Source organism: Pleuronectes platessa, chromosome 17 (assembly GCF_947347685.1).
Source record: "Pleuronectes platessa chromosome 17, fPlePla1.1, whole genome shotgun sequence".
Lineage (NCBI taxonomy): Eukaryota > Metazoa > Chordata > Actinopteri > Pleuronectiformes > Pleuronectidae > Pleuronectes > Pleuronectes platessa.
Window position 1 is genome coordinate 1,935,182 of NC_070642.1, and position 27,639 is coordinate 1,962,820.

Here is a 27,639-nt window from a genome sequence, read left to right on the forward strand (position 1 = left end):
GTCTGTGAACATAGAGCTGATGTGACTTGCCAAAAAGCTCCAGTTTTGTCTCATCTGTCCAAAGGACATTCTCTCAAAAGCTTGTGGCTAGTCAATATGCATTTTGGCAAATTCAAGTCTAGTTTTTTTTATGAAGACCACTTTGGCTCAAACAGCGACGGTTGGTGCAACTGTGGTCAAATGAACATCAAGTTGCTTGGAGATGGTCTTATAGCCTTTACCTTTAACATGCTTGTCTATAATTTTCTTTCTAATCTCCTGAGAAAACTCTCTCCTTAGCTTTCTGTGATCCATGTTCAGTGTGGTACACACCATGATAACAAACAGCACAGAGACTACTTTTCCCCCTTTAAGTAGCCAGACTGATTGATAACAAGTTTGATATAACAAATTATTTTCAATCTTTTCTAGGGGTACCATAATTTATGTCCAGGCCATTTTCATTAGTTTTTTTTTTTTTATTCTTCTGTTGAACCACAATTCTTAAGCAAGGTCTGATTTTCATTAATTATTTTCAGTAAATTTTTATTTATTATTACTTTTGTCAGTTTCAAGTTATTTCAGTGACCGTTGTGGGTTTTCCTTTCTTTAACGGAAGGGTACCAACAATTTTGTCCACGTCTGTATATGTGTCTGTGGTTCATGCTTTGGTTCAGGTTTGGCACCAGCAACCTTGTTAAGGTTGGAGAAAAAAGTACATCCTTGACCTGGAAATGGCAGGTTTTACAAAATTATCTTAGCTCTGTGGCTTCATTAGCTTTATTACACAATCTGCATCTTGTCAGTGTGTGGTCCAGGTACCCTGCCATTACTACCAAAGAGAAATGAATCTGAACCTTTATGATCTATGGATTCTTGACAGCTGGGGTAACTTTCTTTTCAGGGCCCGGGAGAGTGGAAGACTGTCTACTCTCCCGGGAAAATCATACACATGTAGGTGGTAGACATGGATTCTACACAAGCTTTGCAATGCCAACTATATGTCGTATAACTTCCACAATAAAAATTCTGGAAGTTATATTTGAATTTCCAAAATCTGGACACAACTTTCAAAATAACAGACTAATGTGGGGTTCAGGCCGCTTCTTTGAACCTTACTGTTATTATTATTATTATTTTGTTGCACCTGTTATGCAGAGCTTTCTTAACATATAGACTGACCCACTGATCAGAAATCCTTGCCTTGGGGCTGCTTTCTCAGCAGCCTGACTCACACCTTTGTTGTTGCACGAGGCGTGTTTTGAATGACTTCAGAAGAATGTGCTGATGGCTTGTGGCTCTAGGGTCCACCATAATAACAGCCACATTCCTTCTGCCTACTGACCAGCGATGATGGAATGCAATTAGCACCTATTAGAGAGAACCTGGAGGAGGCCTGTCAGGCCCTCTGCCATAACCAAGCCACCAGCTCACTGCTGAGAGACCTGCAGAAACACATCCAGTCTGGTATTTACTATATGACCAAGTATATCTCTGACTATCATCATTAGAGTAATGTGATGGTGCTGTTGTACAAAAAAAAAACTCATTCAACCCATTTTCAACCATATCAACGTAATCAACTCATTAAAGACTGACGATCAGTACCTGTGACTACTGCCTAGTAACAGCATAGATGCGTAAACCTTAAGTGAAAGTTGATAAATTATGTCTCATAGATGATTAGTTGATGATGCAGGATGTTTTTTCTTAACAAAGAGATTAAAAAGAGTAAAAGAAAACAGTCCTGAGTGCACTGCTAGACGCTGACTCGCTGCTTTTCCGTGACTTGCTTGATAACTTCTGGCTATCGTCTCTGCTTCAGCAGTGTATGCCTCCACACCTAAGGACTCCGGTCATTTGCAATGAGAGCAGGGACTGGTGCACAAAGACAGACCCTTTTTTATTTTTAATCAGAGGTTGTGATCTGTACAATGTGGGTAATGCAGAGATGCTTCAGCGAAAACAATGTACGCAGTGCACATTTTACATGCATTTTGCAAGTTAATAGCTATGTCTTTACATTTTATTGTTATTTTCTGTGTTCAGTTTGGATCTGACCTCATTGTGCATTTATATATTCATATCAAAATGCAGTAGAAATTAAACAAGTGTTCAACCTGTTGAATTAAAAAATATTAAAATCAGCTGTCATACACATATTGAGAAAACATGTAAATTACGTATTAATTTAATGAAAACATAAAATAATTATATTTAGATCTACTCAGATCTACTCTTGCCCTGAACGATAGTCCAGTTTTTCGATATGAATTACACAGGAACACATTTAGAGATTTGTTGACACCTGTCCTACCTACATTTGGGAGTAGCGAGGTTTTTTCTTTTAGTCTGGATAATGTGTTTGCACTTATATTTTGGTATATATAGTTGTCTGCAATAGCGCTCCGTGATGTGAAATAAGCTGTTGGCAGTTCACTTGTCCATGTTGGCGATTGGTCATATGCAGTGAACACCGCCCCTTTTATGTGTACATGCTTGTTAACTAACGTTGTGTGACCGCCTAGCCTGATTGTGTTTTTTAAGTTAAGTTCAGTCGGAAATGTTGAGCTGGCTTTGTTGTACAAGACCCTGCTGTGCATTTTAAATGTTTTTTCTGGTGGAGCAGAAAGTCCGCCCTCTGAGCCTCATTGATCAGTAGTTTGCCTTCTCTTTTCCGTGAACCTGACATACATCTTCATTCTGCGTATGCCTGCCCACTACTTTGCTGCTTAAGTTTAGTTACAATTATGGATATGATTTGGATTGTTAAGCCCTATGAGGCAAATTGTAATGTGTGAATATGGGCTATACAAATAATATTTGATTTATGATTGATATTAAAAACAAAACAGAACATGGGCCGGTGATATTGCTGCACAAGCACACAGAGCAGTTGTTTGAAAAGAGGAGACATTGTTATTAAACAGATCAAATTAAAATACTGTGTGAAATTGGAGAGATATCCTGCAATATTCATGGTTCAGTTCAATTTAGTTACATTTTTCATGGTACAAAATCACAACAAAGACTGGTTGCACTGCTGCACTCTACCCATTCTACACTTTTTCCAGAAGGGCAGCAATACACTTCTGTACTTTCATGACTTGATACCTGAGCCATGTGATAATACTTCTGCACTTACTATATGTGGCATTTTGTGTGTATGTAAGATTTTTACTTAAAATTTAGTTTTTGGAATCAATGTATTTGGACTCTCAGTAAAGTAAAGGATTTGAGTACTTCTCCCATCACTGCACATACAGTATTAACCCACTTTCAAGATTTCCCAGGAGGTTTGGTGTTGGGGAAGCTTGAGACATTTTGTGGCAGATTTGATACGCATGCATCATTGCTGACACTAATGTGACTCTCAAAACTGTAAGAAGAAAGGCTAATTCGCTTGTAAGCTCTTGCTCAGTGTGTACAGATTACCAAATGAGATCAATTATAAAAGGAAGGTCTACTAGGGTTGCTCAGTTCAACAAGGCTGCAACCTTTTTCCTTTCATAAAAGGTTTTCAGGGGAAAAAAACTGCGTCTGACCTTTCCCACGACTAAACTACTGCACAGCTGAGGGGTAGATTGTTTCCTCATATTGCTTAAAAAAAGAAGCACACAGATAGAATAATTGTTGATTACCTCAAGCCTTAAACTAAATAAAACTATTTTTTACTTCCACATACATCACATTTATTTGGCTGACTTTATAAAACATAGGCAGCAACTCAGTTTATAGGCAAACAATTCACTTGATTGGAGAAGTGGTCTCAGACCTTTGGACCTCACCGTACATGCAAGTGCACATTCCTGGTAAGATTACTCAAAACGGAGAAGGATAAAATTAATTATTTGCCAGAGCTTTAAATCCTGTCTCACTGTAAACTGCTGAGCTGTGTGTTCGTAATACATTCACCTTCATATTCAGGGTTACAGGATCAACACAGCTCCTTGTTTTTTTTTCATTGTAGTACTGTTTATAACCTAAATCATAAGGCACTTTTTTGTGTGTAGACAATATCTTATGTCTATCGATATAGATAAGCAGCATGCATAAATATGCTACTTATTAAATCAATCAGTATTGAGCTGAACACTTCAGCTCATTTGCACGTTATAAATTAACACATTTTTACTTTTTAATTATGTTATTGTTGCATGTCATTTAAAGGTTACATTTTTCCCAGATTTATATCCAAGCCACAGTACACAAGTCGTTTGGATGTAATAAGCATCATGCTGTGCCTGCCATGTCTCTAATTGTGCACTTTCCTCACCTGAAAAGAACATATGTTGAAGCACAATTAGTGAACTAAGAGAGCAGACATTTTCACTACATCTTAAAGCCAAACCATTTATGTCAGACAAAAGTAACTTAACCAGTATGTTATTGATATACTTTTGATTAATACATCTTCCCCGATTACTAAATAGCTGCTTTCTATAAATAATAAAGAAGATAATTACCATCAAGAGCACAAAGGGAAAATTACCAATTAGTGCCATAGTGGACAAAATGCCAAAACAACAAACAAACAGAGCTATTTAGAAACCAACTATCAAACATACAATGCTGTGAACAAATATTTGCCCCCTTCCTGGTTTCTTGTGTTTTGCATATTTGTCACACTTAAATGTTTCAGATCATTAAACCAATTTTTATATTAGACAAAGATAACCCGAGTAAATATAAAATGCAGTTTTTAAGTGATGATTTCATTTATTAAGGGAAAAAAAGATATCCAAACCTAACTGGCCCTATGTGAAAAAGTAATTGCCCTCCATGATCAATCATTGTGATTAACAACATTTTTTGGAAAGCTGAATTCAATTTCACTAGCCACACCCAGGCCTGATAACTGCCAGACCTGTAGAATAAAGAAATCACTTAAATATAACCTGTCTGACTAAGTGAAGTAGGCTAAAAGATCTCAAAAAGCAACACATTATGCCGCGATCTAATGAAATTCAAAAACAGAGGAGAAACTGACATGTATCAGTCTGGAAAGGGTTACAAAGCCATTTCTAAGGCTTTGGGACTTCAGTGAACCACGGTGAGAGGCATTATCCACAAATGGAGAAGACTTGGAACAGTGGTGAACCTTCCGAGGAGTAGCCGGCCTACCAAAATAACTCCAAGAGCGCATCGACCACTCATCCAGGAGGTCATAAAAGACCCCAGACCAACATCAAAGGATCTGCAGGCCTCAGTTACGGTCAGTGTTCGTGATTCAACAATAAGAAAGAGACTGGGCAAAAATGGCATCCATGGGAGAGTTCTACGGCGAAAGCCACTGCTGACCAACACAGCATTTCATAAAAACAACATCATACTAACGTATATTTGTTGCAGCCGAGAGGTCAATGATGTTGTAGAAGTTGTTGATGATGAAGGAAGGATTCCGAGGACCCAGTACTTTCAGTGTAACAAAGTTTATTACAAGAAATTACAGGTCGGGACGGGCATATAGATACCCGGAGACACACAGCCAATAGTGAAATCTGATTTGCAGTGGTCGAAAGCACACATATATAGGGAGTTTGGTTCCACCCATGACTTCAGGTTAAACACATCCCACATGGGATTTCTGACTATAACGGCACATTTTTGTGTCTGAGGACTAAGATAAGTTACTCAAAGACATTCCCTCTGAATCCATACATCAGCTGGTCAGAAACAATTCCCTAGATCAAAGGTCATACCCAAAAGTTAGGGAGTAAATAAGATAACCGTTTTGAGGACTCTCTGAGAATGACTAAGAGTCCAAAAGGCAGGCATCATCAATCTAAGCCAAGTCATTATGTTTTAAGCACACATACCAACATGTTTTAGTCTAATGAATACACGACATAACCCCCCTTCGAGACTAAACAGAGTCTCGAAATAATCAAAAGAATAAAACATACAGGCATATGATCATCACAAAAACAACAAACCGTCTACAGCATAATTTTAACAACACAGCAACAGTTATAGAGTTTTTTAGGAGTGAGAGTGAAAAACCTGTCAGGCAGCTATCTTTCCTTAAATATCCATCAAACCAACTAGACAGGAAAATTCTCTCACGACCCCTCTGCCCAGGCGGTCATACATCGTACTCCTATATCACTGAAATTAGAAATTTTTGCAAATTGTGTAAGGAAATTACTTTAAGCAAATACATATGGAACTCTCAGCAAATAATAATCAAAACAATGTCCAAGGTCAGCCTGGTTGTCCCATTGGAGCTTCCCAATGGACCTTTCCCTGCCTAACACCACTATCCTTAACCATCACGAAAAAGAAAACATCTGAGGTCCCAGTATATTTACTCAATAATAGAAAACATCATTTTTCGTAGTAATTAACACACAAAGAATATAATTCACTTTTAATATCACTCATGCAATATATAAGACATAAGAATGTATAACACTGCAGTTTCTCAGCAGCATTGACTCTCCGTTGTAGTATTGATGACATTTGTTCAGAGTCCTTCAGTCCATCCGTATTTTCATGCCTGAAGTGTCTGAGTCCATTCATTTTTTATTTTTTTTTATTTTTTTTTTCTGTAAGAGAGGATGTGTCTGAGTCCATTCAACACATCAGAGTCCCTGAACATCAATCACCCTCTCAGTGATCTTCCCCAATATATTCTAGAATGAAAAAGAAGAGAACCAGTATCTTTGCATACAAAACAGACACAAATTAAAACAAATATAGATTTGGAACAGACGAAGCACACTGTTGTACTGCGACGTTGACAACTTAGAAATCTTGGATGAATCACAAATCATGTCATCCTCCGTTCTTTCTCTGATGTTTCTTCAGTATTCTCCTCCTCCATATTCTATCCCGCAGTAGCACTCACAGGCAAACTGTCCACAATCATAACATTCTTCTGAATGCTGTTCAAAATTTGGATCAAATCTCCCTCTCCAGTTCTGCGCTTGATCAAATGCTGACTCTTGGTAGGAGATGACTGGAGCCACTGATGATGGCTGGAACCATTGGAGCTGAACCTGGTTCAGCTGTGACTGTAGCAGTGATTGATCTAGTGGAGCCTGATTCTGTAGAACCAGAGCTTACTTCTTAATTTTCTTATTATCCACCAGTTGTATTTGATTGAGTTTTTTAAGGACCTCATGATCCTGTTCTTTCTGGTCATGTTCCTTCTTCCTATACAACACCACATGATGGGCTATATGATCTGTATAAACACCTTTTTTCATGCTTCCAAGACCAACCACCTCTGCCAGTTTGCTCCTCACTGTTAGGGGCAACCCCTTCTGTATTTTGGCTCTCAAAATTGACTGTTCCATTTGATTCAAATCAGGGTCATTTCCTGTGACATTTCTCCACACTTGATGAGCTCTGGACACATAGGCCCTCGGGTTTTCTTCCTGTCCCAGTGGTTCAACAAGAATGTTGTCAGGATGTACATTTGTCGGAAACGTCTCTTTCAGCGCTCTACACACTCGACCTCTATTTGCACAAAACAATTCTGAATCATTCAAAGCAGTTCCCACATATTGATTAAGTCCAGCTTTCTGTAGAATATCTCCCATAGCATGAACTCCAAGAAGATTAGCCAAGAGTCTCTTAATATCTCCCATGGCAAGTTGCTCTCCCACCATAATCTCTTCCAACTTTGAAATCCAAGAATGTGCTCCATCTTGAAGAATAGGTAACTTCTCTATTATGCTTGACATATCTGTAGCCTGCCAAGGCCTATACTCCAAATTCTGCCCTCGGACAACCACAGGAAACATTTTCTTGAGACCCAACTGTTTTCTTGAGCGCAAAGTATTTTTCATGCACAATAGTTTAGAGCCTTCTTTCTGCAGCTCTTGTCTCTGTGTCTGCAACTCCCCTACCTGGTTCTTCAGCAGTATTTGTCTTTCTGTTTGTCTTGTATTTTCTATGTCCCTATCTTTCTTATCATTTGCAGCTTTGATAAATTTTTGTCCCTCATTGTCAAACAACTGGAGAATGCCCAGCTCCACCTGTCTTTTTTCTTTGCGTTTCTGTCCTTGTTTGCCCTTTCTTTGCTCTGATTTGTATGTGGACACAAGTATTCGCATTATTCTAATAACATCTGGGTTCATAGTCCCCTCTACCGGCCATGGTCTTTCAATTTTAGCCCAGCGTTCATGCCATTTTTCTGATATCTTTGCAATGCCTTTAACTAAAGGATTATTTTTCTGTACTACATCAACAGGAGTAATTACTTTTGGACTTTTGGTCTCCTTTTTACCCATAGTAGCAGCTTCCTTTTGCTCCCTTATTGTAAATTTTAAAAGTAATTGCTAAGATTTAAAGCTACTTAAAGCTTTTTAGATTACTCCTCCCCCCTTTTAGGAATTGATTAATCAAGAAATCAATCAAGCACTCAACAGCTCAACAAATTAATCAATTCACAAATCACGCAGTGATCACACTGAAAATACCTCCTCACGTTTCTACTACCCCCTCCTTGCTCCAATAGGGTTGTTCACACACGAGAGACACACAGACACACACACACACACCTCTGGGAGTCAGCTCCCTATACACAAACACACACTCATTCTCATCCAACAACTCAAGAGCTCATTCACACCCCGAGCATGCTTTTTGCCGCTATTTCTCTACTTCTATTAAAATTTGTGCTACCTTTATGAGATGTAGATATTATTCGATGAGAGGCTTCACCAGACACTTGTTCGTCAACAAATGTTCAGAGTGAAAACATCAATCGGAATTTTTTTTTATATTACAATCTCCAGTTATTTAAACTGACCTGTGGTGAGGTTTTAACGGCCCATACTAACGCTTCCTACACTGAGGGCTTTACTATCCAAATTTGCGGCTCATTGATCATTTCCTTACTTCTTATTTTTCTCTTTTACAACTCTGGTTTCTTACCACTTTTATATTTATTTATTTATTTATTCAAATTGACCTGGGCCCAGGTTGTCCCAATTTTTCTCTTTAACTCAATTCCTGTCTATGCCTTTAGCATTTAGATTGTAACACAATGGAATTACCGCGACTTACCATTAAGATACTGAGGTACCATTTTTCTTAATTCTGCACAGATTACCATCTCATCTTTACAATTTAAGCTATTCTAAACTATGTCCTGTACCTTTACTTTTCTTCCTTTTTTCACACTTATATCTTTTCTATATTACTCCCCCCTTTTTAATTGCGATGTGCACTTCGCAAATAAAATCTAATTTAGCACAGAGCTTCACTTCAAATCAAACAACACAACAAGACATGTCCTTAAAAACAGGGTCTTTACGGTGTGACCTTGCAACAGACACAGAACAGCCTAATGAGAAATGCTCACCCTGGTTGAAGTCGTCTGGAGATGCAGCAGGCCTCAAATCGTTCTGGTTCGTGACGTCAAGTTCTAACGTATATTTGTTGCAGCCGAGAGGTCAATGATGTTGTAGAAGTTGTTGATGATGAAGGAAGGATTCTGAGGACCCAGTACTTTCAGTGTAACAAAGTTTATTACAAGAAATTACAGGTCGGGACGGGCATATAGATACCCGGAGACACACAGCCAATAGTGAAATCTGATTTGCAGTGGTCGAAAGCACACATATATAGGGAGTTTGGTTCCACCCATGACTTCAGGTTAAACACATCCCACATGGGATTTCTGACTATAACGGCACATTTTTGTGTCTGAGGACTAAGATAAGTTACTCAAAGACATTCCCTCTGAATCCATACATCAGCTGGTCAGAAACAATTCCCTAGATCAAAGGTCATACCCAAAAGTTAGGGAGTAAATAAGATAACCGTTTTGAGGACTCTCTGAGAATGACTAAGAGTCCAAAAGGCAGGCATCATCAATCTAAGCCAAGTCATTATGTTTTAAGCACACATACCAACATGTTTTAGTCTAATGAATACACGACAATACCAACAGTCAAACATGGTGGTGGTAGTGTGATGGTCTGGGGCTGCTTTGCAGCTTCAGGACCTGGACGACTTGCCATAATTGATGGAACCATGAATTCTGCTCTCTACCAGAAAATCCTGAAGGACAATGTCTGGCCATCAGTTTGTGACCTCAAGCTCAAGCGCACTTGGGTTATGCAGCAGGACAATGATCCGAAACACAACAGCATGTCCACCTCTGAATGGCAAAAAAAAAAAAAAATGAAGGTTTTGGAGTGGCCTAGTCAAACTCCGGGCTTAAATCCGATTGAGATGCTGTGGCATGACCTTAAACAAGCTTCCGTCCGAATAAGTAGAATATGTGTGCACACAACACAAAAGAGGCTAGGAGAAAAGTAAAAATACAGCATAATAGAAGATTAATGATTTTGGAGATGATAAGACTAGACACTTACTCTTTGAGTTTGGTTTTAGAGCTCATCACAGCACAGAGACTGCTGTTGTAAAAGTAACAAATTATCTTGTTATTGCTTCAGAAAAAGGGTTTGCCTATGATCTTGTCTTGTTGGGTCTGAGTGCAGCTTTTGACCCCATTGATCATCACATCCCACTACAGAGACCAGAACATTTAATTGGCATTAAAAGAGCCATCCCTTAAATGGTTTGTTTTATTAATCAGATTTACTTAAATTTGTTATCATTATTATTATCATGAAATGCTCATATGCTTTGCTATAACAATGACCAGCTATCCTTATTAGCTAACTAAACTCCATGTTTTCAGGACATAACTAGAAATAACACACTGTGGTTGTATGCATCCGCCAACAACCAAACTCAAATGAGTTATCACTGCAGTGTAAACATTTTTTGTACATTATGTTAAAGGATTTCCTTATGGAGATATTGCGTTCATAAGGCAAAACATTTGCTTTTTTAGATCCCCCTGACCTCAGTTGAAGGTCAAAGGTTGAAGGTCATGATGATACATTGCAATATATCAGGAATAGGGTTGCCAACCGTCCCTTGAAAAACGGAATTGTCCCATATTTAGAAACAAAAGCACCCGTCCCGTATTGAGCTGAAAAGGGACACACTTTGTCCCGTATTACTGTGAGATTTTAAAAAATGGTCAGTAAAATGCCAATGGAAAATGAATAAACGGGCGCTTTATATGAACATTTACGGTAAACTTGTTCCCTGGCAATGTCCCACTCTGGGATCAATGAGCTGACAGCATATTCATACACAAATGCGATGATACAGAATACGCTCATCCCATTGGTCGAGGAGGTACTGTTGCTCGCGGAGAAGATAGTGGAAGATAAGTAAGTATAAGGAGAAGATAGCGTCTGTGTTACGTTCCCCCATCCTGCTTTGTTGTCTTCCACTGACACTGCTTTACGGGGCGATACAGCTTCGAGCAGCAATACGACTCGTACTCCTCCAAGAAAAAAGCAGAAAAGGATGCAAAAATATATGCACTATTTCAGGATGGATGTTCTGCTTTCTATCTATTGTTTTATATTAATGTATACAGTTTTAAGTTAAGCAAGACATGTTTCTGTTTAAGAAAGATTCTTATTTTATTTATTTAATTTTGTTTATAATATTAAAGTGAATTGCTGGATAATAATTTGATTTCCATGTGTTCATGTCACTCAAAAACATGCATCTAATTCAATTCAGGGTCAAATAGTTACAAAATCGTTTCAATCACAAAAAAAGGGGCTAAAAAAATTCACCACACCAGGAAGGATGAAGGCAATCGGGTCGGCCGGCCCTGCCAATGAGGTGTCCCTTATTTATTTTTCAGGGAGTTGGCAACCCTAATCAGGAATGCCCAAAGATAATTTCATTACATTGGACAAAAACAGTCACTTAGAGTCCAGGATGACCTGATAAGAGCTTGGTGGTCAAGCTCATTTGGCTTATGAATGTGCCTTAAGAATGCCTTTAAAGAACCTTTTCAAATTTGGCACAGATGTTTACGAAGACTCACTGGTAAAATGATAATCTGAATATAACTGATAAAAGTTTGCAAAAGGTGGGAAGAAGTTCAGAGGTCAAGGTTGGCCTCACAAAAAATTGTCATGAGTACATGACCACTGTGATAATTTATTGATACTATTGTACTCTGTTACATGCAAGATCTAATGCACTTCTGTCCATCTTGGCAGAGGGATCCCTCACAAATCTCTCTGAGGTTTCTGTGTTTAAAGGAGGTTTTGGGCCACTTTGGCTCACTCTGGTCAAGGGGTTAAAGATGGAGGATGTTGCACCTTATTAAGCCCTATGATATATATATTGTGATTTGTGAATATGGTATATACAAATACATTTTAAATGATTGATCTAATTTAATTTAAATTTGTATGTAGACCTGGGAGCTATAATACACTGCAGTTAAATAATCCTGTTTTATCAGATAATCTTTATATTCTGCTGATTCCTTAATGGCTTTGCAGTAGTTGTTAGTGATGGAGATACAATTTAGTGGACTTTTGAATGGGATGTATAAATTACATCTCAAACAGTGGTTGTCATGACAAAAAGGTTCATACATGAAATTAATATCAGTCTTCTCATCTAAATTAAGAGTGAAAGCAAATCGCAAATCAACTAAATGTAAATTCTGTCACAGCTTCTTCTTTACTCCTCAAGTGGCCATCTGCCCTTTGAAACAAATTACTGTGATAATTTTAGCTGATAATGGCTCATCAAAGCAACACTAAGTGTCATGCATGTTTCATGTTGATGGGCCATTATCAGGTTTAATTTCACACATACACACACCATACATATCAGACATGCTTTACAAGCATGTCTGAAAGCAAAGACAGTAGTAAAGGTGACACACTGCTCATAGTTGTTAAAGAAATTTGTTAATCCTTAGGCGGGGGTCACCCAGTCACCTGTGAAGGAAGTTAGATGTCGCTGAAAACAAAGAGGCCGTCAACAAGGATTAATGTCTGATACTTTCATTCTATGGAAGGCAGATACTGGCTGCTGTGTGTGTGTGTGTGTGTGTGTACGTGTGGTTTGGGGGCCTTAATAATCAGATGCAACCTTTCTACTAAGACAGAATGAGAAAAGAAAGAAGAGGTTAGTGGCAGGGTGGAGCAGAACTTTAAATAATTTCAATGCAGAATTCCTTATTGGCCTTGGTGAATGGAAAGTATGGCGGGGGGTATTACACTAATAATTGTGGATGGTAATAAAACCATTGTGGAGCAGTGCAGATCAATGGACAGGTACTTTTTCCCAGATGACAATTTACCGAATGTGGTCCATTTAGTTTTCTGCTGTGACATGAGTTCAGTCAGACAACTCACGTTTGATTATTTATCTTATTTATTAAGATATTTATTATTCATAGTAGAACAAGTTTGTGTTTGGCGTTTAGGCTCCAACTTAATCACTCCCCATATGCTGACACAGGAATGATGGGAGTGATGAGCTAATACTGTAACCCCCCCGTTGAAGCCTACAGGTGGATGCTGGGGTGGTGGAGGGCTGGGGCAGTAGTCTACTACTGCGTAGTAGTTAGGAATCAGAGAGAGTGATGGGATTTCCCTCTGCTTAAATAGACCGCCTAATACGGTGGATGAGTGCTGTGGCTGGTTGTGGCAAGTGAAGTATGTCACCTGATATGTCACATGATTTATGTCACCCGATGTATGGCACATGACTGAAGCAGCGCAGCTCGAGTTGCCTGCCAGAACTAGCTCGCTGGCTTCGCTCCATTTCAGTCAGACAACTCACGTTTGATTATTTATCTTATTTATTAAGATATTTATTATTCATAGTAGAACAAGTTTGTGTTTGGCGTCTAGGCTCCAACTTAATCACTCCCCATATGCTGACACAGGAATGATGGGAGTGATGAGCTAATACTGTAACCCCCCAACACTGCACAGATTCGGAGCCTGACGGATGAATCGGTATCTGTTATGTGTGCGCCATTCACCGCCGCCGGTGTGGCCATTCTCCATAGGCGCATGCCTGCTGGAGAACATGCCACCTAGTGAGCCTGTTATGTGTTCCATGCCACTGCAGTGTGGCTATTCTCCATAGGCGCATGCCTGCTGGAGAATATGCCACCTAGTGAGCCTATTATGTGTTCCATGCCACTGCGGTGTGGCCATTCTCCATAGGCGCATGCCTGCTGGAGAATATGCTACCTAGTGAGCCTGTTATGTGTTCCATGCCACTGCAGTGTGGCTATTCTCCATAGGCGCGTGCCTGCTGGAGAATATGCTACCTAGTGAACCTATTATGTGTTCCATGCCACTGCGGTGTGGCTATTCTCCATAGGCGCATGCCTGCAGGAGAATATGCTACCTAGTGAGCCTATTATGTGTTCCATGCCACTGCGGTGTGGCTATTCTCCATAGGCGCATGCCTGCTGGAGAATATGCTACCTAGTGAGCCTGTTATGTGTTCCATGCCACTGCGGTGTGGCTATTCTCCATAGGCGCATGCCTGCTGGAGAATATGCTACCTAGTGAGCCTGTTATGTGTTCCATGCCACTGCGGTGTGGCTATTCTCCATAGGCGCATGCCTGCAGGAGAATATGCTACCTAGTGAGCCTGTTATGTGTTCCATGCCACTGCGGTGTGGCTATTCTCCCTAGGCGCATGCCTGCTGGAGAATATGCTACCTAGTGAGCCTGTTATGTGTTCCATGCCACTGCGGTGTGGCTATTCTCCATAGGCGCATGCCTGCTGGAGAATATGCTACCTAGTGAGCCTGTTATGTGTTCCATGCCACTGCGGTGTTGCTATTCTCCCTAGGCGCATGCCTGCTGGAGAATATGCTACCTAGTGAGCCTGTTATGTGTTCCATGCCACTGCGGTGTTGCTATTCTCCATAGGCGCATGCCTGCTGGAGAATATGCTACCTAGTGAGCCTGTTATGTGTTCCATGCCACTGCGGTGTGGCTATTCTCCATAGGCGCATGCCTGCAGGAGAATATGCTACCTGTGAAACTGTGATGCACACCATGCACCCTCGTGGGGTGGTCATTCGCTGTAGGCACATTGTCACGGGAGAATATACTGCCTGGTGAGGTTCCCCCAACTGCCCTGGCTGTAGGAGAATATATTATGAACTTGGCACATGGAAACCTATACCCCAGAATTTAATACTCTAAGTCCAGCAAACCACCTGAAATGCAACAATTTATTTGGCTGCAAGCACGTACACATTCTTCACTCATATGTATTGTTTGAACAGCAGTATTCACAATATGATTCGTTCATGGCTTAGCGAGTGCGACATCCTGTCCTTAACCCTCGACAAGAGTAAGGAAAAACTACCAAAAACCCCTATAACAGGGGAAAAGGTAGAAACCTCAGAGAGAGCCGCATGTGAGGGATCCCCCTCCCAGGATGGACAGGAGCGCTATATATGCCACGATCAAAGGCCATGTCTTAGGGAGTGCCAGGAATAGCATTCGGATGTTTAGGTCTCAGCTCTGGTGGGGTGGCCATTCCCCATAGATGCATGGCCAGCCGGAGAATACGTTACTTACTCACGCTCCAGGGTGCAGGAACTCATGATCTTTTGAGTTTGCAGAATGTCCTCCTTATGGAATCTGACGTAGCGTTGATATGCGGAGGATGACCAGCGACCCAGAGATTTAAGCGTGGCGGCAGGCAGATGTAGAGCGCCGTTGTCGCGGCCCCAATTCTTAAAGAGTGAGGCGAATAATGCTCGGGTGGTAGGCCGCAGCTCCGGACGAGATCATGAAGCATAGTGGAGAACCAGGATCTCGTCATGGGTTTGCGTCCGTCGATGGAGAAGAGAGGTGCCAATCGATGGGTTTGGGAACGGTGATGGAGAAATGTTGTCATGGAAGAGAAGGGGCAGAAGGAAGTATTATTTTCTGCAATGTAAATTAGAGTGCCTAAGCTAAATCTATCAGTTTTGGAGTGTTTTAAATATAATAAGTACATGTGCTCTTCTAGTGTAACATCAAAGAGAGTGAGGTCATGCTGAGGATCAAAGGCAAGAGTCCTTGTCGTGTATTCACCACACCTTAGAAACCCAAAAAAAGCCATCAACAGGACGGCCTCCAGCATTGAATCGATATATGGTGAGAAACAACCCTGCCTTAACCTTAATACCAATTTGTGCACCAGGGAAATAGTGAGAGGTAGTCTTTGGTCGTTGCCTGGGGGACGTGCCTTTTTAAGACCATTGAGGATCAGCTGGATGGACGGATTCGTGAGAAGACTTTGGGAGGCTGGATCTTGACATCGCATATGAAACTGAATGCCTGCTAGCATAGCTTTTATACTTTGTGCTTTAAGATTACGGGATTCGAATGAATTCACGATGAAAGCAAAAACTACCGAAATTTTTGCTGGTAGAGGACTGATGAGGAGGCTGGCGCAAAAGGAAGAGTAGAAAAACCAAGCTGAGTCATATGTTTTAATAGTGCTTTTTGCCAAACCAAGTCTCATATATTTAGAGGCAGAGTGCAACAGAACCCGTAGGGGCTTGGACGTGTTCAAATGATGATCGTCTGCTTGAATGAAGGGCATGGAATGCTGGAGGGTTTGGCCTGGGGACACATAGCTTTGAACTCCTGGAATTTAAAACGAGAAAGAGCATCAGCTATACTATTTTGGTGCCCGGGAATATGAGTTGCTCGCAAAATGAAATTATTGAGAACGCTCACCCAGGTTAAACGTCGCATTAAATAATTTATTATCGATGTTTTTGAGCGGCCTTTATTGATGATGTCTACCGTTGCTGCATTATCACAGAACACCGTAATTTGTTTCCTAGCCCAACTATTTCCCCACAGGATGCACGCCACGACAATGGGGTAGAGCTCATAAAGGGCTGTGGATTTGGATTGGTCATTAAGGCGCTGGATTTCAGTTGGCCAGACGTCTGCGAACCATTTGTTGTCATAGAATCCCCCAAAACCAACAGAGGGGGCGGCATCGGTGAAGAATTTGATGGAATCTGAAGATTCCACATGGTCATTGTAGAAAATGAAATACCATTCCATTCTTCGCATAACAAGGACCAGAAGCGCAGATCTGATTGACAACCTTCATCTACAACCACCGGATCATTTAGATTCTCGACAGAATAAGCCAATTCTATTAAGCGAGATACGAACGAACGACCATGTGGAATTATGCGCATCGCGAAATTGAGGTGGCCTAGTAGAGATAAGAGATCTCTTTTACTGATAATGGTAGTAGTCGACCGGTATTTGATAGCTGCTCTGATACGAGACAATTTGTCCTGTGGCAGAGATGCTTGCATGAGTAAGCTGTCGAGGGTTATGCCGAGAAATTCCAGGCGGGTGGACGGGCCTATTGTTTTCTCCTCTGAGAGAGGAACGCCTAACTCGCTGAAGAGGTTCCTAAGTGCCGTGATGTTGCGAGCTGGTGGTGATGAGGGAAAGTCTATGACCAGGAAATCGTCCAACAGATGGAGGACAAATGGGAGTTTGTACGAGTTGTAAAGAATCCAGCATAGCGCTTCTGAGAGAGTGTTAAAAATGGAGGGGCTACTGCGGCAACCGAATGTCAATTTTACGGAATAATAAAACTTTGACTTCCATTTAATACAAAAAAGGTGCCATTGAGAGGGGTGAAGTGGAAGGACTTTGAAAGCATCGGTAATGTCGGCCTTTCCTAGCCATGCACCGACACCTGCTAATTTAATCATCTGTGCTGCATTGTCGACAGAAGCGTAGAATAAAGAAAACGGTTCCTTAGGAATTAGGCTGTTAATGCTAGGAATTGTACAGTTGTGAGGAGCTGAGAGGTCGATGATGAGACGTTTTTTATTTGAATATTTCCTGGTAGCGATTCCTATGGGGCTTACTCTGAAGATGGGAAAGTGGAGTTTTGACAGTGGACCTATCATGTATCCTTTTTTTACTTCTTTTGATAGGAGTTCATCGACCACTTCTGGCTCTTTACATGCAGACTGCAAGTTTTTACATACATGGGTCACTTTTGGGAGCCAGCATAAACCTGCTAAAAAACCTTGGACCAAGCCGGTGATGAGGTAATTAACAAAACTTCCACACGGGTGTTTTGACAGAGCCAAAGAGAGAGCAGGGACATTCACAGGAGTCGATGGATGCTTCATGTTTATTTCCCCTCTTTTGCGGGCCGGAGCCTCCTGGGACACACAAAACGTGGGTGACTGTCTGCACACCAACTACAAATATGCATGAATTTACAGTTCGGAAATCTACAAACACTCTCATTGAAGTTATTGCAGATTGGTAAATTGAAGCCTGAGGGTTGTACCTTGCGCTGTAAAGAATGGTCTAAAGAAGTGGAAGCTGGATGATTGGTCTGAGGCTGGGATCTTGAAGAAGATAATTCTTGTATTGCCGTTCTTGGACAGAGTGAGGTGGTGTGGGAGGAAGAACCGCAGATGGAGCAGGCTAGTATTTTCTGGCCCGTAAAATGACGACTGATAAGGGCCAGATCGACTACAGACCAATTTAGTCGCTGATTACATTTTTGGATGTACACGGCAGCTTTTGCAGAGAAAGATTTATGGTATTCATAAAAGAGTGATCCACCATATGAGAGTGCGAGGTCCGAAATAATTGCTAGATAGGTGTCAGGTTCCTCTCTACGTATTGGAAAGACCTCACATATAGTGTCTCTGAAAACTCCGAAGGCAACGTTGAATTCTGCCAGAGTTAGTGATTTTGACAATCTGGGGTCGCTATCTTTCAAAACGACTGAAAAGTCCCCACAATCCACGTATCTTTTGTCCGCAGTTTCTGCACCGGCCAAGATGATTTTTACAAGATTGACATCGTGGCCTGCCAAACAAAATATGAGTAACACCATTTACTCACTAATTGCTCCCCTTCCCTTATTTTATTCTTCTCCCTATTTATAATTGTGTGCAGAATGATGCGACATTTTACCTGATAGAATGCGATTCCTGAGGGGATCAGAAATTGCTGCTGCTGGAGGGAAGAACCTGGTGCCCATGCTTGGGGCTGGAACTGCAGTTCCCAGAGTCCTTTGCGGTGTGACGTCAGCTGGGAGTACGCACGCTTGCGCCGGCCAGGAAGTAGCGGAGGATGGTCCAGGAGTGTTTACATTGGCCATGGGGAAGGTGGCGTTTGATTCCAAAGTTTGAATTCTTGTATTCATGACGTTTAAAGACGATTTCATATCTTGTAGCGTGGAAAGGATGGTTGCTTCGATGGATGGTCCTTGTCCTGGTCGCTTCTGCTTTTTTGATGGTGTATAATTGTCCGCGGGTCTCAGAGCGTCTGGTGGAGCACTGCGCTTCTTTGCCGGAGCTTTGCCTTTGCTTTTTGGAGGAGCGCTGGCTGGATTGGCGGCGCGTGAGCTGCGGTGTGCCTCATCATCTGGGTTATCGTGACTCGAGAGAAACTCGAAGAGCTCCTCATGGTTGAGGCCAGCTGGGGCTGAGATTTTTTTAGCATACAGCGCTTCCAGGATACGGTGAATGGGCCACCCGGCGAGACGTTTGTGGGTGACGCGGGTGCTTCGGTGCTGATGTTGGGTATCCGAATCGATGTCGGATTGGACCTCGGCAGAGTGAGCCTGGGTGTCGGGGATGCATCCGACGTCTCCCTCTGAGGACTGAAACTCTTCCTCGGAATCGGAGATGGGAAGAGACATGGCGATCCACAGATACAGGAGGTAGGTTACCGATCTCATTGGTAGGTGTACTCATTGTGACGCTGAGGCAGTAGTCTACTACTGCGTAGTAGTTAGGAATCAGAGAGAGTGATGGGATTTCCCTCTGCTTAAATAGACCGCCTAATACGGTGGATGAGTGCTGTGGCTGGTTGTGGCAAGTGAAGTACTGTATGTCACCTGATATGTCACATGATTTATGTCACCTGATGTATGGCACATGACTGAAGCAGCGCAGCTCGAGTTGCCTGCCAGAACTAGCTCGCTGGCTTTGCTCCATTACGAGATAGACCTCATTTATGATGATAAAGTTAAATGATATCGGATCAGTGTACATTTAAAAAAATCTCAGAAAAAAACTATTGTGTAGTTTAAAATAGGCCGACTTTATTGTACATGTAAAATATTTCTGCGCAAAACTACATAAAAGGGCAATGCTTGGCCCAACATATTCATGCCATAGCTCTGTTATTCTTTCTGAATTTCTTTCGACTGGCACTCGGTAGAATCCGACTCTGATGCTTTTTGTCCCCCCTAGTTTTTGTTCCCCTTTCCTTGTTTGTCTCCCCTCCATAGGTGTGTGCTATCTCCCTCTGATGACTCTGTAGAGGCGCGGCCGGGGACAGTTCACCATCTCACCTGCAGCTCACCAGCATGATATCTACCCTGGTCGTTCTGACAGTCATCAGTTCGTCTTCAATGCTACAGTTGTAGTCGCTCGTTCTTTCACAAAGATACATCCCTCTTCCTCCGTCTTCTACACCGCAGCCTCTATCCACCGTTAGTAGAGAAATAAACACCCTTTAAATTTCCATGCTGCGTTGTGCTCTGTGATCTTTCTCTGCGCTGGGGTCGAACACACATTACATGTCAGAGAACAAACTGGCCAGACATGGACAATGCATAGTCAGACGCACTGCGCCATGCCATAATATTGCAGGGGAACCTTTAGCGACAACATAACCAGACCCTCAAGTGATTAGTGTACTCCGTAAACTCCATTGGAGCAATTTTAACTCAAATCCACTCCCGGTCTTCTTCTCCCATGAATCCCACATCCCCACTCCCGAACGCTAGTCCAGTGAGTTGGGGTCTTGCAGACAATTTTTGCTTCAGTGCTCTCTCGTGTTTGATGACCAACATTGCACGTACACTTCTGATCCCATAAAAACAACTTTTGTTGCAAGTCTCCTCTCTGCTCAGTGGGCCACTGCCCTGTGGATAAACGTTCACAAAATGAAGATAAACTATACAATTTATCTTTTTTTTTTTCAAGCTCAGATGAAGAGCGTTATTAACAAAGTAAGAAAAAACAAATAAGAGAGAGAAAGAGCAGGTCGCCTGCAAAACCCCGCATCAAACACTAAAACCTCAACCTGTTTACCGGCACCTGAGATATTAACCCCCTCGACCTCTGTCGACCCACCAAGGAGCCTATGCAGCTGGGGAGGGCTCAGCTCACGGCAACAGAACGAAAATGGAGATTAGGAGAGAGGCTCTGTCTGTATTGCGGTCAGCCTGGCCACCGCCTTGCCCAGTGTACTAGCCTAAAAGATTAAGCTCATCAGGCTCAACCCCGTCCAGAACTCTGCTAGACACCAAACTCCTTACTTATTTTTCTCTCTTCCCCTCAAGGCCCTGGTGGATTCGGGGGCCGATGAAATCTTGATAGACTATAATCTGGTCTTGCAAAGCATAATTCTCACCCCTCTGCCTTAGATGGCAGACACCTGGCTAAAATAACCCACCAAAACATCAGTATCACCCTAATTACTTCTGGCAACCACAAGAGACCATTCAGTTCCTAGTAATCCCCAAACTCTCCCCTGGTTCTGGGTCTACCCTGGTTTTATCTACACAATCCCCACTGTCTGGAGTACTCATCTGACTATCTCCATCCCCTGTCTTAAAAAAGAAAGATGGCTCCCTACGACCCTGTATTGACTTTCGAGCGCTCAATAATATCGCTGTTGAGAATAAGTATTCACTTCCCCTGATAGATTCAGCTTTTAGTCCCCTGCACGAGACACCATCTTAACCAAACTAGATGTACGCAACGCTTTTCACCTGGTCCGTATTAAAGAGAGCTATGAGTGGAAGATGGCTTTCAACACCCCCCTGGGGAACTTTGTGAGTATAGGAGGATGCCGATCGGCCTCACCATGCTCCTGCTGTCTTCCAGAACCAAGTCAACGATGTACTCAGATATATGCTTAACTGCTTTGCGCTCATGAACCTAGACGACATCCTCATCTTTTCCAGAAGTTGGCAAGAACGTTAGCAGCGTGTCAGGTTAGCGCTCTAGAGACTTCTGGAGAACAAGTTGTTTGTAGAGGCAGAAAAATGCATGTTCCACCAAGGTGCAGGCAGTTGTGGAGTGGCCCTATCCTGAGACCCCGTTTTCTCTGGAAGGTTTAACTTCACTCTCACTTACAGACCAGGTTCCCGCAACCAGATACCTGATGCCCTCTTCCGACAGACGGCCCCTGAGACCGTCCTCCCTTCTTTGTGTGTTGTGGCAGCTGCCTTCTGGGAGGTGGATTACAGGTGTAACAGGCCAAATTAACCCCCACCCAGATACTACTTTGGCAGAGACAAGAGTATACCTGGGTATACTTTGGCCCAGGCCAGATTATACCTCGGGGATAAACTGTCCTAGACCATAATATACCTGGGGTATAATCTAGCCTAGGCCCGTTTAACCCCAGGTATAGTCCGGACTGGGGGTATACTATGGCCTGTTACACAGGGTTGTAGAGGCCCAGCAGACTGACCCTTGGGCCAGGTAACGGTCCTCCAAACCGTCTCTATGTCCCTGTCCCGGTCTCTGGCTGCTGTGGAAAGACCCCGGTGACAACTTCACTTGCCACAAATGGATACAGTAAGTGAATATCCTACTTTAGCGTACATAAGAGGCAATAGACAGGATATCATTGAATAACTGAATACCTCCCAACTTGAAGCAGCAATGACAGGTTTAACATAGGTTTGATGATATTATTGAAAAAACTGAATATATTCTGCCTGAAAGATGTATTGAAAGGGTTTATTTAACATAGGTTGACATTACCGGGTCAAACGATATGTTTCTTTAAAGTTGATTGTCAGTACCGTCTGCCCTGTTACTCTGAGCCTGGAGAGGCGGCTCTCCTCAAGATCCTGTTAACAATGTCAAGTGCAGCAATTGGGTCAGTGAACTTGCGGTAGGCTCCACTTCGTAAAGTGATCCTCTGTTTAGCCGGGTAAAAGAGGCAACATTTTGTTACAGAGACAGGAATGCAGGAGGAGCTAGGCATTTCCAGACTGCATGTTTCTTGGCCACACATGGGGCAAAGTCAGGGAAGATGGACTGTCTCTTGCCTTGGTATAGGAGAGGGGGCCACTTCCCCCGCCCACCGTAGGATCTCTGCACCGATGTTAAAGGAGTGGATTCTGATAATACAAGGTTGTGGTGGGCCCCCATCATTGGGCCTCTCATGAAGGGATCTGTGGGCATGTTCCAAGAGGGGCATTTCATCCAGATCTAGCATATCCTGCTGAAGTTTATAGATTAAATCTCTCGGTTGGGAGCCCTCCAGACCATCCAGGATGCCCACCAGCTGGATGTTGATCTTGATCTTCCCTCCAGGTCCTCACATTTAGCTTGGATTGCTTTAACTTCACCTCTAAGAGTATTAAGTTTGTTGATGAGAGCGCCCAAGTCATCACTGCAGGTGGTAGCTGAGAGATCAAGGTCCTTTCTGGTAGAGCCCTGTGAGTTCACCGTTGTCTGTAATGCAGCCACAGATGATTTTTTACATTTTGTTTTACATGACATTTCCTTTAGCTGACGCTTTTATCGAAAGCGACTTACAATAAGTGCATCCAACCATGCGGGTACAAATCCAGAACAACAAGAATCTATAAAGTACAATTTTCTTCAAGAAAACCAAACAACAAAGTGCAATAGGTAAGTGGCATATAAGAGCTGCTAAATCGCTACTTTTTATTTTTATTCAAGGTATAGTAGGAAGAGACGTGTTTTTAGTTTGCGGCAGAGGATATATAGACTTTCTGCTGTCCTGATGTAATTTGGGAGCTTGTTCCACCATTTAGGAGCCAGGACAGCAAAGAGTTGTGATTTTGTTGAGTGTTTAGCTCGCTGTGAGGGAGCAACAAGCCGATTGGCAGATGCAGAGCGGAGTGTACGGGCTGGGATGTAAGGCTAGACCATGTCCTGGAAGTAGATTGGACCCAATCTGTTTTGCAGCATGGTACGCAAGTACTAATGTGTTGAAACGTATGAGGGTAGCCACTGATATCAAGTGAAGGGAGCGGAGGAGCGGAGTAGGGTGAGTGAATTTAGGTAGGTTAAAAACCAGTCGAGCTGCTGCATTCTGGATAAGCTGCAGAGGTAGGATGGCACTAGCAGGTAGACAGGTCAGGGGGGAGTTGCAATAATCTAGGCGTGAGATGACCAGAACCTGCGCCGCCTTCTGAGTGAGAAGGGGACGTAGTCTCCTGATGTTTTGCAGCATGTATCCACAGGAGCGTGTTGTTGTAGTAATGTTGGCAGTAAGGGAGAGTTTACTGTTGAGTGTCACACCCAGGTTCCTAGCAGTCTGGGTGGGGGCTAGCACAGAGTTGTCAATAGTCAGGTCATCGGTGGGAGAGACTTTCCCTGGAAGGAGAAGTAGTGTAGTCTTATTCTTAATTTTCAGGTGGTGTGCGGTCATCCACTAAGTGATGTCAGTCAGACAGTCAGAGATTTTGTGCTGCTACCTGTGTTTCAGATTGGGAAAAAGACAGGATTAGTTAGGTGTCATCGTCGTATAGCTGTGGTAGGAAAAGCCATGTGGGTAAATGACAAAGCCGAGAGAGTTGGTGTACAAAGAGAAGAGGAGGGGACCCAGGACGAAACTTGAGGGACCCCAGTAGTGAGAGGACAAGGTTCAGACAGATCCTCTCCAAGTTACCCAGTAAGTTTGGTCGTTGAGGTAGGATGAGAGCAGGGAGAGAGCAGAGCTTTAGACACCCAGATCCTGAATGGACGAAATAAGGATTTGGTGGTTCACTGTGTCGAATGCAGCAGAGAGATCTAGAAGGATAAGGACAGAGGAGAGAGAGGCTGCTCTAGCAGTGTGAAGTTGCTCAGAGACAGCAAGGTGGGCAGTCTCAGTTGAGTGGCCTGCCTTGAAAACCAGACTGGTGAGAGTAAAGAAGGTTGCTATGGTGTTGATAGGAGGAGAGTTGATTGCAGATAGCTCGCTCCAGAGTTTTGGAAAGAAAGGGAAGAAGAGCGACAGGTCTGTCGTTGTTTACTTCAGACGGGTTGAGGGTGGGTTTCTTCAGGAGAGGGTTAACTCTTGCGTCCGCCAGAGAGTTAGGGAGACAGCCAGTTGACGAGGAAGTTCTCACCCACTTCTTGCTTAAGTGGTCAGAAGAAGGTCAGGAGCAATAGACTGGAGAATGTGAGATGGGATGGCGTCAAGGGGGCAGGTGGTCGGGCGGGCGACGGTTACCAAGGTCAGTTGGCTTGGTAGAAGGGTGGAGGGAGGACGGGGACTGGGGGGACCAGGGAGGTTGGAAAAGATTTTTGAGATTTTGAAAATGAGGATTTAATTCTAGACGTAAAAATAGCTTTTAGCTGCAGTGTTCAGGGTGTTTATATTTTCTCCAATTCCTTTCTGATGCTCGCATAGTTCTTCACCACTGCGGTGGTGTTGGTTGTCAAGAACAGATCCTCATTAACATGAGTGCCAAAGAATCATAAAGTTTAACCCTTTCACAGAGTCCCTGACGTTGTATATTGGGTCTGCTTTGCTCCGACTGGGAGCACAGTCATATATCAAGAGAGTGCAGAGGATGGGGCTGAGCATGCGGCCCTGTGGGGAGCTGGTGCTGAGTAAGATGGTGGAGGAGAGGTGGGAGTCTACCCCAACTGTTTTGGGATGTATTGTTCAGAAATCCTTGATCAAGTAGCAGGTAGTTTGGGAAAAGTAATGGTAGGTCAGTTTAGTGACTGCTTGGGATGATAGAATTGAAGGCAGAAGGGAAGTCGATGAATAGCATTCTAGCATGGTGTGGCTTGACACTGGGTTGGAGGCTGGCTTTGATATGCTGGGAGATCAGCCTTTCAAAGCATTTCATACTGACGGGTGTGAGTGCTTCTGGACGATAGTCATTCAGGTTGCTGATGACAGACTTTTTAGGCAGTGGGATGTTTATAGAAGATTTCAGGCAATCAATCAAATTTATGGCAAGGAAGGATGTTTTTTGAGCAGACCTGGATAAGTGCTGTAACAGCCCCCAATAGGATCCAAGGTTTAGAGCAGTGATCACCAACCTTTTCAAGCCCAAGATCGCTTTTTAATTCCAAACATAAGCCGAAATCTACCACCCTGATATCTTCTTAGAAACCCACTTATTTATTAGTTTGTTAGTGCAATTTCTGTTAAAGGCTGACTGTACGAGCAAAATATACACAAAGAAAGGCAGTTGTGCAACTTTATCTATTCAATGCACACTATTCACATTATTATCAATTCATTTTTACAGCATCTGTTAGGTGCACACTATTGAGCTTCAGTTCAACAATATGTTCTGCAGAGGAGCTGCTACTGCAGCACGAAGGTTTAACATAGGCTTTTCCTTGAATATGGCCTAAAATATGACTTTTTCCTTGAAGAAAGTATTCCCTTGTACTATACAAGTACTATACAGTATGAGGCGGTGCATCTCCCGATCTTGCAAATATTTCACAGTAGAAAAACTTTTTAAATATAAGAATGCAAACCGTCAACGGAAACGCTTGAGTGCTTTTATTTTGAAATGCATACAGAAAGTGGTTTTAACATTTTAAAATGCATGTTTGTCATAATTTCAACAGATAAACATTAAAACTCAAGTGACATATCATTTTCCCTGTTTATTCTTCTGTGAAACGACGTTTATCTGTCTATGACACAAACATATTTACAACACTTCCCGAACCTGATATAAAGTAAAAGCACTCCAGCGTTTCAATTTCTGAATCCATTCATTTGTTTTCACTGGGCTTTTATTGTTATCAACAGACCAGAAGATGCATGTCTTCATACCGTAGTGTACTGGTGTTTAGTTTAGTACAAAGCAGTCGATAAAGCATCAGCTCCGCCGCCAGTAACAGACACTCTGCAGTCTGTACAACAGACAACCGACACAGAGCTGATTTGCCGCGCAACTGCAGCCAGTGATTTCAGAGAGTTTGGGATCGACAGTGTAGACTGCAAGCTAGACCGGTAAATCGCGATCGACAAAATCAACATCATGGTGGGTCCAGCCTCTCAGGTAACCTCAACAACTCCTCACGACCCGGCAAAATACCTGAGTGCAGGGAATCTGCACTCAGTTACAACCGAAGAAGCCTCTTGGATGAGAGTAGAAACATTTTCAAGAAGCTCAACCAAGTCCAGTTGACCTCCTTTTTAGCACTTGGACTTGATCAGATTAATCGTTGAACGTTGAAACTGTAGGAGACAGACACACGCCCACACGCCCACACACACGTCACCTCTTTCGTAATTTTGGGAAATTTTCTGTTTATGTAGTTTTATGTGGCAAGTCCAACATCTTCTTCAGGGTTCTTCTCTTTACTGTTTCAAATGTTTGTGTTTTAATAAAACTCAGAAATACTCTATCAAGTACAGAGGTCTTAGAACCATCTGTAGCACCAGTTTATATTTAGAGTCGATAGATGCTTATGAGCTGACTTCATCAACAACTTCAACATCAACTCGTCTATTAGACCTGTTGAGATCTAAAACCAGGTAAAGAGAACAATAGAGAGGCCTACATGTAATCCCAGAAGCCTGAGCCAGAGTTTTCAGTGGTTGGTAAAGGTATGCCAGATTTCCATCGTGGACCCCCTGGAGTTGCAAACCGCTGTTTGAAACTCTGGCCTCTCACTGGCTGAAAGCCAACAGACTCCCTGTTAACCCCCAGAAGCTGCCTGTGATGCTATGTCTATTTTTTTCGCTCTCCGCGAGCCTATCGTGTCAGGAAACACACTGGAAAATGATTTAAACGATCTAAATGAGGAAGGGTTCCCCACGGAGACACAATATACATTGGTGACATTGTCCT

General features: G+C 42.5%; 1 protein-coding gene across 1 annotated transcript; it reads right to left on the bottom strand.

The window, feature by feature from the left end:
- Positions 1–16,376: 16,376 nt before the first annotated feature.
- LOC128460587 (uncharacterized) lies at positions 16,377–19,518 on the bottom strand. The gene is made up of 3 exons (XM_053445831.1): positions 18,967–19,518; positions 16,664–18,019; positions 16,377–16,454 (listed from the first exon to the last, which is right to left on the bottom strand). The coding sequence occupies exons 1-3, from the start codon at positions 19,516–19,518 to the stop codon at positions 16,377–16,379; spliced, it is 1,986 nt and encodes a 661-aa protein (XP_053301806.1).
- Positions 19,519–27,639: the final 8,121 nt, after the last annotated feature.

What these genes read in the sequence shown, in the direction of transcription:
- LOC128460587 (XM_053445831.1), bottom strand. Translation starts at nt 19,518, where the DNA reads ATGTCTCTTCCCATCTCCGATTCCGAGGAAGAGTTTCAGTCCTCAGAG. An exon ending in CCACCTTCCCCATGGCCAAT is followed by an intron (nt 18,020 to 18,966) that starts GTAAACACTCCT and finishes TGTGTGTCCCAG; the next exon opens with GAGGCTCCGGCCCGCAAAAG. An exon ending in GTGCATCCTGTGGGGAAATA is followed by an intron (nt 16,455 to 16,663) that starts GTTGGGCTAGGA and finishes TTTAAATTCCAG; the next exon opens with GAGTTCAAAGCTATGTGTCC.